At 43.9% G+C, this 13,930-nt stretch overlaps 1 protein-coding gene across 6 annotated transcripts in view; it reads right to left on the reverse strand.

Moving 5' to 3' along the window:
• Window positions 1-13,930, reverse strand: part of BRCA1 (BRCA1 DNA repair associated) — a 477,104-nt gene that overhangs the window by 424,615 nt on the left and 38,559 nt on the right. For all 6 annotated transcript variants that reach the window (XM_069237765.1, XM_069237766.1, XM_069237761.1 and 3 more), the window contains exon 2: window positions 5,577-5,675. In XM_069237765.1, coding sequence (XP_069093866.1) covers window positions 5,577-5,656 — 80 coding nt within the window. In that variant the 5' untranslated portion in view covers window positions 5,657-5,675. The remainder of the gene's footprint in view (window positions 1-5,576; window positions 5,676-13,930) is intronic.

The following is a 13,930-nucleotide window of genomic DNA, read 5'->3' on the forward strand; positions in this document are numbered from 1 at the left end:
TGCTGAGAAAGCCCAAGAATATGACCGTCAGAATGCAGAGCAGGGATGGGCCCAGATAGATAGAAGACACCAGTTAGATACAGACAGGATATATGTGGTTCAACAAACACCTGAAAAAAAGAAAAGAGACCCCGAAAAGGATCCTCTCATGCAAGATGTCCTAGACTGCCCCCCTGTTTATACCCCAACAATATATCCAGCTTTACCCCCAATTGCTCAGATGCCCCAGCCATTAGGTTCACCAGTGAATGCAGTAACATTTGCCCTACCACCACAATCTGAACACCAGAGACCCCCAGCATCAGCTCCAGTGACCCCCAGGTCAGACTCCCCAAGCGCTTCAGCCCCCTTGCTACAAATAAAAGACGAGAGCTCAGACGATGATGGCCTCACAATATCACCTCCCCCAGGACGTCCACGACGCAATAAACTGACAGAAGAAAGGAAAATTAACACAATGTTGCATAAATATATCTTAACACAGCCAAGCCTGGAGACTATTTGGCAGAATTTTGCTCAGTTTCAAGCAGTACAACAGGCAGACATGATACAACGTATGTGTGAGATACTAATGGAAAAATGGGACGAAAATTTAGATAGCAATCCCCCCTTGCAAGTACTCAGAATAAAACAGGAGGTAGCCACAGGCTATCATCAGGGAAAGGACCTTAAGGACTACCTCCGTCAGCTGTTAAGTTATAGGAAGAAATACCACCACAAGAGGGATAAAGAAACAGGTTCACCCAGTCCTTCACGTATTCCTTCCACTCACACAACACAGCACCCCTTAAGGGAAGTCCCACCCAGCTACGTTCCAGCCACAGGAGAGGGTGCCGCGGTAGTGCCCGCTCACTGGAAACAACAATTTGTGTACCAGCAATGGGATAGAACAGAGGTCCTAGCGCTAAAAGCCCACTTGCCTGACCCACGCAAGAATCCTGCCGGCTTCTATAAAGAATTTTCCCAAATAATAAGTCCACAAATATTGACTCTCATGGACATTAAAATGTTGTTTGGTACCCTTGTACCACAGGATATCTGGAAGACTATCATACAGAAAGACTATCCTGTTGAGCTAGGCGGTACCTGGGATCAACTGGACCACGAGGACAAAGACAGGAAGCCTGGTGACAAGCCGGGAGCCCTAATAATAGCTCTCCCTGACAGACTTCTTACGCTTATACAGAAGTCCTTGCCCCCGCGATTAGTAGACTGGGATAGAATAGATACATGTAAACAAAAGAAAGACGAACACATTGCTGACTTTTTCTCTCGGTTTGAAAGGGCATACACTGACTTTAGTGGACAAGACACCTCTACCGAAGGTGGTATGCGGCTGTTTGTAGATAAATTTGTAAATTGCATATCACCTGAGGTGGCCTCAAAAATTCGGTTGACTGAGAGTACCTGGTCGACAAGCACTCCCATTGAGATACTTAATATGGCCCAATATTACGAGAATAGGGTTCATGAAGGGAAGGACAGAAAAGACAAACAAACAAAAGAGTTAAAAACTAAAATTCTAGTACAGCAGGCGTACCCCCAGAATAGGTCAATTCCCCGTGGACCTCAGTACCAAAATAATGGTCCCAACAGTTATCAGCCCCGCTATTCCCTGAGCTACAATCAGTGTGCCTATTGTAAAGAGGAAGGTCATTGGAAAAATGATTGCCCAAATAAAAACGGGTTTGCGCCCCAGACAAGAGGTAGAGGAGCGCCCTGTGGAGCACCCCGAGGTAGAGGACGGGGAGGTCCCCCACAGCAGGGACCTAATAGAGCCCATCAACAGCAAAATATAGCAGCCGCTGAAAATTACTTTGACAATAGTTCTGCCCAACGCCAGTATTATAATGATAATTATGATCCGGAAGAAGGTCAGGGCTTCTATTCCTGCTAGGACAGCTTAGGACAAGGGAGGATAGGACCCGTCCCAATCCCAGTTAAACAGAATGGCCCACATGTAGAAGTACAACTAGATGGTACTTCTAAGAATTTTTTAATTGACACTGGAGCCACTAAGAGTTCTGTTATGAAGGATGCGGTCCCTGGGGTCCCTTTGTCCAGCAATACTAACGTGTCTGTAGGATTCTCAGGCGTCCCAGTGATTAACCCCGTATCCAAGCCACTGGAACTCACAATTGGTCCCTACACTGTTGATTCTCCTCTAATACTTACCTCTGGTTGTAGTGAAAATTTGCTAGGTCTCGATTTACTGAAAAGATTACACGCCACTATATATTGTTCCCCTGATGGCGTGTACGTCACCATGGGTCCTCACGTGACACCCACCCAGTTCATAGCGTTACCACTCCCGCCTGAGCTAGAGATGCTCCCCGCTACACTTTGGGCTTCAAACAATGAAGATGTGGGCTGCCTTGATATCCCCCCTTTCTCCATCAAGTTAAAAGAGCACGCACTACTTCCCCGTCTGCCACAGTACAAGTTACCACATCACACTGAACAGGCCCTCAAGGACATTATATTGCAGCTGATTGATAAAGGAGTTGTTGAAGAGACCAGAGGTAATACATGTAACAGCCCCATACTCCCAGTACTCAAAAAGTCCGCTGATTCTTCCCATCAGCCCGGCCTACGCTTTGTGCTTGACCTTCGAGCAGTTAATAAAGTAGTGGAGCCTCAATTCCCTGTTGTACCCGACATTACCACCCTCCTAACAATGATACCCTCCACTGCTACCTGGTTCTCTGTAATTGATCTCAAGAATGCATTCTTTAGCATACCCATTCACCCGGACAGCAGACACATTTTTGGATTCTCCCTGGGCGGTCGCAGTTTCCGGTTCTGTCGCGCACCTCAGGGGTACACGGAATCACCCAGTGTTTTTAGCCAGGTGCTCAAGGGACAGCTGGATTCCTTTCAATTCCCCGCTGGTTCCGCCCTGGTACAATATGTTGATGATCTCCTTATTGCTTCTGACTCCCAAGAAAATTGCAAAAAAGACACAGTTGCACTTCTCACTTATCTATCCCAACACCATCACAAAGTATCCCTCACTAAATTACAGTATTGTCAACAGCAGGTTACCTATCTTGGTCACCTGCTGTCGAAGGAGGGACGTACACTTACCCCGGCCCGGGTACAAGAAATACGCAATATACCTGTCCCCACAACACAGAGGGAGGTCAGGGGATTCATTGGCATCACATCTTTTTGCCGCCAATGGATACCTAATTTTTCTCTCCTTATCAAGCCTTTCTTAGCACTCACCCACAAAGACTGCCCGGACACCGTTGTCTGGAATACTGAATGCCAGTCCAGCTTTGAAGATTTGAAGGACGCTCTCTGTTCAGCCCCTGTGTTAGGCACGCCTGACTATCATAAGCCCTTTACATTGTTTGTAAGTGAACATAACGGTTGCTCTCTCTCAGTCCTGACACAAGAACATGGTGGCAAACAGCGACCATGTGCTTATTTTTCAGCCCTTCTGGATCCTGTTGCCAGGGCTCTTCCAAGCTGCCTACGGGCTGTAGCTGCAGCCGCAGTAGCAGTGCGCCAATCAGCTGGAATAGTTATGGATACTTCATTATTATTGTTGGTCCCACATGCCGTTGATGCCCTACTTAACAAAACTAAGACACAACACCTTACAAATGCCCGCCTGACCAGTTATGAGTTAACACTTCTTGCCAGTCACATCACCATCAAAAGATGCACTACCTTGAATCCCGCAACGTTATTACCCCTGACTGAAAGCTCTGAAGATACACATACTGATATACATGACTGCATTATCAGGACAGAGGAGGAAACGAAAGGAAGGGTAGATCTGCAAGACACGCCTCTAAGTAACCCCCAAGGCACCTTGTACATTGATGGTTCATGTCTCAAATTACCTGATGGCACCACATCAGCTGCATATGCTATCACAACACTAACGGCAGTAGTTGAAGCACGTCGGATACCACATAATTCAGCACAAGCGGCTGAGTTAGTGGCACTGATTAGAGCCTGTGAAATAAGCACAGATTTAGATGTCAATATCTACACTGACAGTCAATACGCGTTTGGAGTGGCACACAATTTTGGCAGATTGTGGGCGGAAAGAGGCTTTCTCACATCACACGGCACCCACATACAACATGGGGGGTTAATACACAGACTGCTCTCCGTTCTAGCCCTGCCACGGACCATGGCCATTGTGAAATGCAGCGCACACAGAAAGATCACTGATCACGTAGGGAAAGGGAACGCCTTTGCAGATCAGGTAGCGAAGGAAACAGCACGTCAGACGAAAAACAAGATGTATGTAGCGGGACCGGCCAGATGGGTCCCAGATAACGGGATGTTTGAGGACACGGTAGAGAGTGTGAAAAGCATACAGGCAGAAGCGACGGAAGTTGAATTGGCATCATGGAAGGAGACACACGCGAGGTTTAATGAAGAAACAGGGTGTTGGACAGACTTGTCAGAAGCCCAGAGATGGATGCTTCCTGATGGGTATGTCCTTCCTGCAGTGACAATGGCTCATGGTCCAGCACACATCAGTCCAGCAGGGATATGCAAACTTCTTGCCCCTGTCTAGTACAACAAAAATATTCCAAAGGCAGCTGAGAAGTTGGTTAAACACTGTATGATTTGCATGCAACACAATCCTGGCAAGGGCATTAAAGTACCTCCCGGCCATTTCGCGCCCCCTGATTACCCATTTGAAGCTATACAGATGGATTACATCGAAATGGAAAGATGTAACAATTTGAAGTATGTATTGGTGGTCGTCTACAGTAAACAAAATGGCAGCCATCGGTGTGCGCGAATGCATAGTAGGAATCTTTGAATGGAATTTGTTAAAATAGACCAAAACCATTTGTGGATGTTAGTCACTCTTGAATGCACATTTAGACAGCAATCTTGAAATGGTAGAAGAAAGGAAAAAAGATGTGACAGTGTGGCGGTCAGCCAAGGCTTAGCAAAGATGCTGGAGGAGGCAAGAGAATGCCATTTTGGGTAGGGGAGGGGATGAGTGTAGAAGGGTGAAAAATAAAAACAAGGTATAAGGTGAAGAGGCAGGGGTAAGCAGGAGCAAAGAGAGGGAGACAAATAAGCTGACATCAACAGTGGAAGAAAACACGAGTCAATCAAAATGCTATGAAATCTAAAAGCTCCTGGGTGAGAAAAACACAAGAAAGAAAGGAAAGCCATTGAATTAGGAGCAGAGAAGTGACAGGCTGCCAAACCATCCAATTTCGAACAAGGGACTGAGCCAAATCCCACTCTTTGTATATCTAATGCATTGGAAAGAATAGGACTTCCCCCATAGCTGGGCTCTAACATCAAATTAGGTGGTAGACGTCTTTCATATATTTATGGCTTACTTATTCTGTATTCATTTACTGCTTAAGACGAAGAGCACAAGACACAACATATTAGACAAACGCTGTGGAACATGCATTGTCTATGGTCTACCCACATACACATGTCAACATCAGCCACATGCTTAAATAAAACAAGGGAAGAAATCATCAGGTTCCAATTCCATCATCAGTCACCTCTCCCCGAGAGTCCTGAAATGAAAACACATTTCACTAAGAAATACACAAAAAATAAAATACACTTACCAGATTGGGCATTCCAAGTTCTTCTCCATGATTGAAAGCACATCATGCACCTCTTCCATGTTCACTGCAGAAAATGACATTCTGCTCTCCAAATATTATCTAAAAGGAAAAACATTGAACAATCTTAAAAATAATATTTTTTATTTTTGTATACTACTCCTTGCAACCTTGGGGCTTCTTTATAGAGCTTTGGCAGGGAGTTTTGGACAGGATGGTTTTGCACCAGAATGGTATCCCGAGGCAATGGACAAGCAAACACAGTCCATTAGAGGTGAGCGAGCCAACAAATTAACGGGGAGAGCACAGCCATGGGTTGCTCGGATCTTCGAGCCTGTGCATGAGTCGAGCCCTGAAAATATGTACTATGTAAATCATTCAACAAACCAGGTAAAATATGATTAAGTCTCTTTAAAGTTCAAAAACGTATATTTCTTTAACATGTGGAAGCTTTGACATTAATAGGGCACATTAAAGCACTGTACTGAGAAGTAGTTGTTAAATGTGACAGTTTTGTACAACTGGTAGACAACTCACATATCTGAAAGTGCTTTTATACATGACAATGAAGAATAATGTTTTGGTGAAATACAATATTTGCCTACGATCACACAATTCATGCAAGGAAGTCTGTATAAATCAACCAGTAAATGAGTATCTATTCGTCTGTCCTTCTGTCATGGCTTTGTTTATGCCTCTTAGTACATTCTTCTGCAGTTTTTAGAATATAGCACAAACTCGACCTCAAGGTATTGGAGAGCTTGACATGAGCACCAGTTACATTACACAGTGTCAGTTCACTGTTCATAGGCATGGGGGGGCTATTAAGTGATTTACCCAGCATCGCATTGTGTTGAGCCGATGGCGAGACTCAAATCTGGTTCCTGAGTTCCATAATCGGAAACTCTGGCAGTTAACACCACATGCCAGGTTGAGGGAGGGATTAAGAAGCCACATGAAAACTTGGCTCATTACAGGACCTCGAGGTGAGCCAGAGCCGGGCTTCAGGCTCGAGCTTTCAGTGCCTGTAAGTCCATCAGGTAGTACGGAGAGTAAATCATGCCTAAACAAATAGTTTTTTTTGGTTCTTTCCTGAATTTCTTCAGGTGTAGAGGGAGTTGAAGAGTAATCTAAAAGTAATTGCACGCGTCTAAGGCGCTGTAATAAAGAGGTAGCACGATGGGTGGCACATTCCACGCATCTGTGCCACCAGTACCGTGATGCCAGTCCTCTTAGAAGCTCATAGGCATACTGGGGCGAGAACACCTATATGGTGGGTAGCTTCTCATTCAAGGGGAGGAGGGCCAAGGTCTGCTGCTTTCCCGGATTCTCAGTGTCAGGCTTTACTATTCATCTTCACCCTAGTTTGAAACTCAGAGTCAGACAAGGTTTCTCCCCACTGTCATCAGACTGATATCAAACTCTGTCAGGCTCTCCATCGGAGGGCCACCAAGAAACAATTGAGTTTGTAGTGTGAACTTCAAAAACCATCCCAGCAGGCACCACTCAAGGCAAGCAATCATTCAGCAGCCAGACTAACCACTACCTGAGCACACTGTTAGCGTATCAACCCCAATACAGCTCCACTGCCTGTATTTGAACAGAAGGATTTCATTAAAGCTAAGCTACCTTGCATACAAAGGTATTCATCAAAACAGCCATCATTGTCTAGCAGAACTACGCAACATTTCAGAAGGATTAAGATGTTTCATAGATCGTATCTTGAGGACACGAGATTAAAAACATCCCTAAAAAAAAAAAAAAAAAAAAAAAAAAAAACAGCTTCTCACTGGTGCCCCCACTACTGCCTTTGTTTTCCTGGCTCTCAATTTTCACAACCCAATCCACCTGTCTGCACTCAGGGATCATCGAAAGACTCATCTTCTCTGCTTTTTTCCGAACCACTCTGTTTATTTTCTCCCTAAAAAACAAAAACATTTTGTGCCCATTCTTTAACAACTATGTATATATGTATTTTTATGGCATTTGTAAGCAGAGTCAACAAATGACTGCAGTCAGTCATGTTTCGAGAGCCAAAATGGACTGTTAATTCATTGTGATATAGTGTCCTTTAAAGAGGTGTGAGTTCAGCTCTCTCCTAAACTGGACAAGAGTCAGAGCAGTCTTTATAGATAAAGGGATGTTATTCCAGATCCTCGTGCATAGATGAACAGGGCCTGTTTCTTTGTTCTTTCCTTTTTTTAAACATTTCTTTGCCTCCAGAATGATGGTGTTCTAAGCTAGAGAGGTGGTGAGTGCCATGAAAGGTGGTGATCCTGTCCATCAGGAAGGCGAGCACTGCTGGTCAAGATGCCTTTACAACTAATGCAGTTGGTTTTGTAGATCTTAACGTCTAGCAAGAGAAGGTAGTGGAGTTACATCAAGATAGGGGTGGTGTGGTCAATTTAATCAGTCCATGGATAATATGTGCTGGGGCGTGTAGTAAGTCCTTAAGGTGGGCCGGTCAGGAGTATGGAAGGCCATGGCACAGGGTGTTACCACTATCCCTATACAAGAGAACGAGAGCCCGAAGAGCTGTTAAGTCACTTTTTGGAGGAACGTTTTCAATTTCTTCACTACAAACAGCAGACACCAGCCGTCTGTTTGCTTGGCAATCTGTATCTTGAGGGTGAGGTTTGTGTTTAGGGTTACAGGTGGAGTTACAAGCCATCACTGTTCAGGTCACTGAGCCAGGTTTGAACTAGGTGATCCTTGTGGTTCTTGGCAAATAGCACAAATTCTGTCTTGGGTGCAAGGCATGCAGGTCTGGATGAGGTGCAGGAAATGTTTGAGGTGTTGGATGTCTGCAGTGGGGAAATCATTCATGCAGATTTGAGTATCATCGTGTTGGTGAATTTTGATCCCATTATCAGTGAATAGACACACAAAGTGTTCCTTGAGGAGGTGCCCACGCGAATGAACAGGTGTTAGTTGCACAGATAGGAGGAGAAACAATGAAGGACACAGCCAGTTAATCCCATTTGTGACTTCAGGGTGTGGATGAGGACTGCACAGTAGATGGTATCAACTTTGGCTGATGTCCAACAATAGCTGGAAGTCATAACCTTCTGTGTTCAGGAAGGGGATCACCTATGAGGCGTAAGGTAGCTGTCTCTGTCCTGCAGTGTGATCGGACACCAGACTCGAAGTCGTGGAGGAAGGGATTGGCATCAATGTAATCTTGGAGCTGATCACTGAATGCTTTTAAATGAAGGATTGGTGAGTGATGGACTGACTGTTGGCAAATTAATTAGTTTTTTTGTATATGCTTTGAGTGAGGGAGGCACTGACAATGGTAAGTAGGGGTGAGAGAGTGTTAATGGCGTATAAAGATATGGCATTATCTTTATAGGAGGTGGCTTTGAGGTAGTATAGAGCATACGCATGATCTGCAAGAGAGATAGGGCTTTGAAGAATGTCCATTGCTATGCTAAGAGAAGGAGTAGTTCTAAGAACAGAAGCAAACTAGGTGTCATCAATGTACTATCAACTCATCTGTCTTCTGTAATGTCCCTGGGTGCTACAATGCCACCTACACTGCATAATGATTTTTTTAGATTCAGTCAATTGTTCCTTTGTAATATATATTGTTATGTTAGGGTATGTTGATTTGTATAGCGCACTAATCATCTAAGAGGAGTATCCAGGCGATTGGGCAAGTTGTGTAAGTGTGTGGTCCCAAGTTGCTTATATGAAGAGCCAGGTCTTCAATTTCAACTACTTGAGGAACTCAATAAGTGAGGAGGCGGCTCTGATGTGTTGAGGGAGGTTGTTCCGTGACTTAGGTGCAATGTAGCATATTGAGCGACCTCCAGTTTTGAGGATACAGGGCGTGTGTTCGAGTAAGTGAGGCAGAACATAGGTGTCTGGTGGGTTGGTGAAAGTGTATGCAGATGTTCAGTTATTCTGGTCCTGTGTTGTGTAGGGCTTTGTGTATGTGTGTGAGAGGTTTGAATTGGCTGCTTTTGTCAAAGGGGAGCAGGCGAAGCTTCAGGAGGTGCAGTGTGATGTGGGTGTGGGTGTGGCATGTGTAGTCGAGTCATGCGGTTGTGTTCTGGAGTCTTGGAGGACTTGTTTGGAGATTCTGGCATGGATAGTGTTGCTGTAGACTAGCCTGCTAGTAATCAGTTCTTGTGTGATGGTCCGTCTTGTGTTCTGAGGAAATCATTTTAAGATTTTACGCAGCATACGCTGGATGTGGAAGCTTGAGGTGCACACTGCATTGACTTGAGCCACCATATTGAGCTTGTCATCTAAGAAGATCTCTAGATTTCTTGCGTGGACTGTGGGTGTTGGTCCTAGCACGGACGGCCAATAGGTGGAGTCCCATGGGAAGGTCTTGTAGCCGAAGCCCAGTACTTCCGTCCTATCGGAGTTAAGCTTCAAGCAGTTGGTTCACATCCAGTCTGCCACCATGGTCATGCAGTTGGTGAAGTTGGTTCAGGTGGGGTTAGTTATGTCTGTCCGTCAGGGAAAGGATGAGTTGGGTGTCACTGCATAGAAGAGGACAGTGATGTCTTGTGACCAGATGCTGTTAGCAAGTGATGTCATGTATATGATGAAAATATCACTTCAGTTTACAAAATAAGTACTACTATTAAACATTTTGAAACTAGTCTCAAATCCCTCAACTTCAAGATGCACTTCCTTGAGTTTACTTGACTCCTATTCTACAAAAGCTTAAATGTTAGGATTGCAGCTTCTCTCTACAAACCTAGTCAGGCTGATCTATTTATTCAACCATTTCCACACAACCCAAAGAAGGACTTGGCAAATAAAGTAAATCCCAGTGTCACTACTACAAACCTAAAGTAGTAAACACAGGAATATGCAAAAATGGCTATAGTAAATGCATGTGCTACTGAAGTTAGGGAAGCTGGCCAACTAGATGGGTTTTGCAGTAATTAGGTCTTGCCTGCAAGAAAGATTGTATACAACAAGGGACCCACAGCTTGCACACTGCTTAACATTTGTTGCCTTCACAGTCACTCTTTTTTGCTGACTTCTAATTGTCCACAGCATGCTGGCTTCACTCCCTCTTCGTTCCGCTGGAGCATAGACCAAGTACTGATTGAGCCACCTTTGATTGCTGTCTTTTCGCTAATCGTTCTGTGATGGAGGCACAACTTGTATCTTCTTCTTTCCTGGCCCTTGATGAACCTCTTTCAGCTATGCTTTAGTAAGCCACACCCACTTCAATGAAGCCCTTGCCTACTTTGAAATGGATGTTCAGTGTGACAACAGATGTTTTCTGCTTCCAAATATATTTTCACTAAGACATGCACACGGATGCAATTTCTTTATGTATTAGGATTTTTTGCCAAATATATATTTTTTTGTTTTTCACGCATGGGTAGACTAACTGATTAGCTCAGATTCACATATGTGTTGTGCTGAACCTAACAAGCATTGGCAGAGCTAATAGGTCACCCCTTTGAGACTATTGGCTGTGCCATTAACTTTTGTTCATGTTGCACAGCCTGGGAATTGTTGACTTTGAAAAGGATTTGTAGACACACTGTATAGCAGTGTGGCTGCTATGGGACACGCATAGAAATAATTAAAAAAAAAAAAAAGAACAATGCATCAGTGCTAATGCACTTTAAAAAATAAAAAAACGCATTAGCCCCAGCTGTCATACTGCTTTTTATGGGCGAGCGCAAAGTGCTCCGTCCATTCTGTAATCTCTCTTTGGGCTTCAAACCACGCCCATGTCACGTCAGTCACTTACATTGATTCGTGGGCTTGCCTTTTAAAATCTGCTTGCTTTCATTTGCGAAAGGCATGACTACGTCATGCCTTTTCCAGTGTTTAGCCCACCTACACAGCACTGGTAAACTACTAAAAACATACGAGGCTTGATGTTTTCAGCCTGGGGTCCGGACTACTTTATCTGTTTATTTTCCACGCAGGGCAATTGCGCTGCATTTCACATAGTGCGATCGCACTGCGTTTTTTTTCTTTACAACGCTAATAGCTCTAACTCGAGCAAATGCAAGACCTGTTGCATTGAAAATGCGTGTTTAAATTAGTTTTAGCCACACTACAAGTCATGCGGACTGCTGTAAAGGACGGCTACAAAACATTGCCAATAGCTCTCATAGGAGAGACCTATTGGTTTCACCAATGCTTGTTTTTGCTTGGGGGCACTTTCTATGACTCACTGAAATCTGTGACGTTTAATGATAACTGGGGGTGTGCATCACAGTGTATCTGGATAGCCTATCTCATGTGATGCACACTGAGTGCTGCAACTTCGTTTCTGAATGCAGCAGTGTGTTGAACGTCTATATGAGTGGAAGAAGTTATGCCGTGAAGGAAAGAGGTAACATAATGGCAAACTATGAAAGACAGAAAATGGGTGACCTCCTACATCTTAGCAGAACACAACCCCAGATTACTTTCCTGTTGCTGAATATTGTTCAATCTGAAATTTTTATCAAATTAATCTACAAGTAGGGCAGGCTGAAACATATCAAGCATGTACACTGCGGGGTGTAGGTTTTGAGAGAAAGAAGAAAGAAGAAAGAAGGAAGAAGGAAGAAGGAAGAAAGAAAGAAGAAAAAGAAAGAGAAAGAAGAAAGAAGAAAAAGAAAGAGAAAGAAGAAAGAAGAAGAAGGAGGAGAAGAAAGAAGAAGAAGGAGGAGGAGAAGAAAGAAGAAGAAGGAGGAGGAGAAGAAAGAAGAAGAAAGAAGAAAGAAGAAAGAAGAAGAAAGAAGAAGAAAGAAGAAAGAAGAAAGAAGGAGGGGGGAGAAGAAAGAAGGAGGGGGGAGAAGAAAGAAGAAGAAAAAGGAGGAGGAGGAGAAAAAAGAAGAAGAAAAAAGAAGAAGAAAAAAGAAGAAGAAAAAAGAAGAAGAAAAAAGAAGAAGAAAAAAGAAGAAGAAAAAAGAAGAAAAAAGAAGAAGAAAGAAGGAGAAGAAAGAAGGAGAAGAAGAAATATACACATACATGGATGTAGCTATCAAGCAGCATGAGCAAGTGCCTATTGGCCCAGGGGTGTGAGTGATCCACTTCTTCACAATTATGTCCGTCATTTACCACACAGCAGAGTAAGAGAGGACACGCTTACTTTGCTTGCATTATTGCCCACAGCACTCTTGCTATGCTACTGCACATGGCTCACTCATGGGGTGTCATACTCACATTTTGCTCTATCACATTCAGACGACGTAAACACTTACACTAATGAGAAACACATACTTGATGTGCTGAACAGACCAAGGAGTAGTACATCAGCAAAGGGTTCTGAGGGCCAATCACAACAGAAGAGAAGAGTGCCAAGCATAGCAAATCACAATAACGATGAGAGGCGAGTCATCAAGAGGTCGAATAAAGGATTAGGAAACACCCATAACTGGAGGGGGAAACACTGGGGGTGGGCCAACGAGTTATTCGCTCAACAAATGCTACAAAATTTCAATGGAGGCTTTCGGGCTAATGAAGGTCTTAAACAAAAGGATAAAATGGAGGTGCTGATGGGATGCCTGCTGCACAGTGCATGAGAGTGGATGGTAGACTGTTTCCTGGGGTAGACGGAGGCCTTGGAAAATAGAATGCCAGCCGTATCCCCAGTGCTTAATTTGTTGTGCTGGCAGCTGAGTGGGAGATTGAACTGAGAAGCGCATTAGTGGGTGGAGTTGAAAATAACGGAGTGATGATCTGAGCAACGGGAAGTTATAGATGATAGGATTTCTGTGTGGATAGGATTACATAAATTCTCTGAATAAAGTTCTCTTCTACCCCTCAACAGAAAAAAATAATAATGTTTTATCATACGGTTTTGATGATGTACACCAACTGATCTATGTACGCAGGCTAAGCAGCACTTTATGTACGCACTATATCACATTGTCAAAGGAAAAAGGATTAATAAAGTTTTCCTAAAAAAAAACAAATGTGCCAGTGGTTGCAGACGGTGGGCTCAGACAGTTATCTTGAAGTAGTGGGATTTATCATCAAGTTTTGAGCCAGAGTGACTGTGAGAAAGACAGAAAACAGTGAAAGAAGAAAGAGAAAGAAAGGACTGCACCTCATAGTGTAAAATAGGCAGAAAGAAAGAGGCAAGAGTGGGATTCAGAGCTAGAAATCCCTTGGTATTTGGCAATCCCAGCTGTGGGAAGCGGAATTCGATGAAACACTTCAAGCCTTTATAGATTCTTTTTGGTGCCTCACAAAAAGGAGAGCAGGGAAGTCCGTCTCAAGCACAGATTTTTTGCACTCTTGAGTCGATGCAGAGTATAGAAAGATCACGGTTTTGATATATTTTTGGGCTCTGTAATAACCTAGATAAGCAACCATTTCCTCGGGATGGCTGATGCTACATCTCGAACTTGTGTGGTTGGGCTGAAGAGTTCTGC

The sequence above is a fragment of the Pleurodeles waltl genome, chromosome 6, assembly GCF_031143425.1.
Source record: "Pleurodeles waltl isolate 20211129_DDA chromosome 6, aPleWal1.hap1.20221129, whole genome shotgun sequence".
NCBI classification, from domain to species: Eukaryota; Metazoa; Chordata; class Amphibia; order Caudata; family Salamandridae; genus Pleurodeles; species Pleurodeles waltl.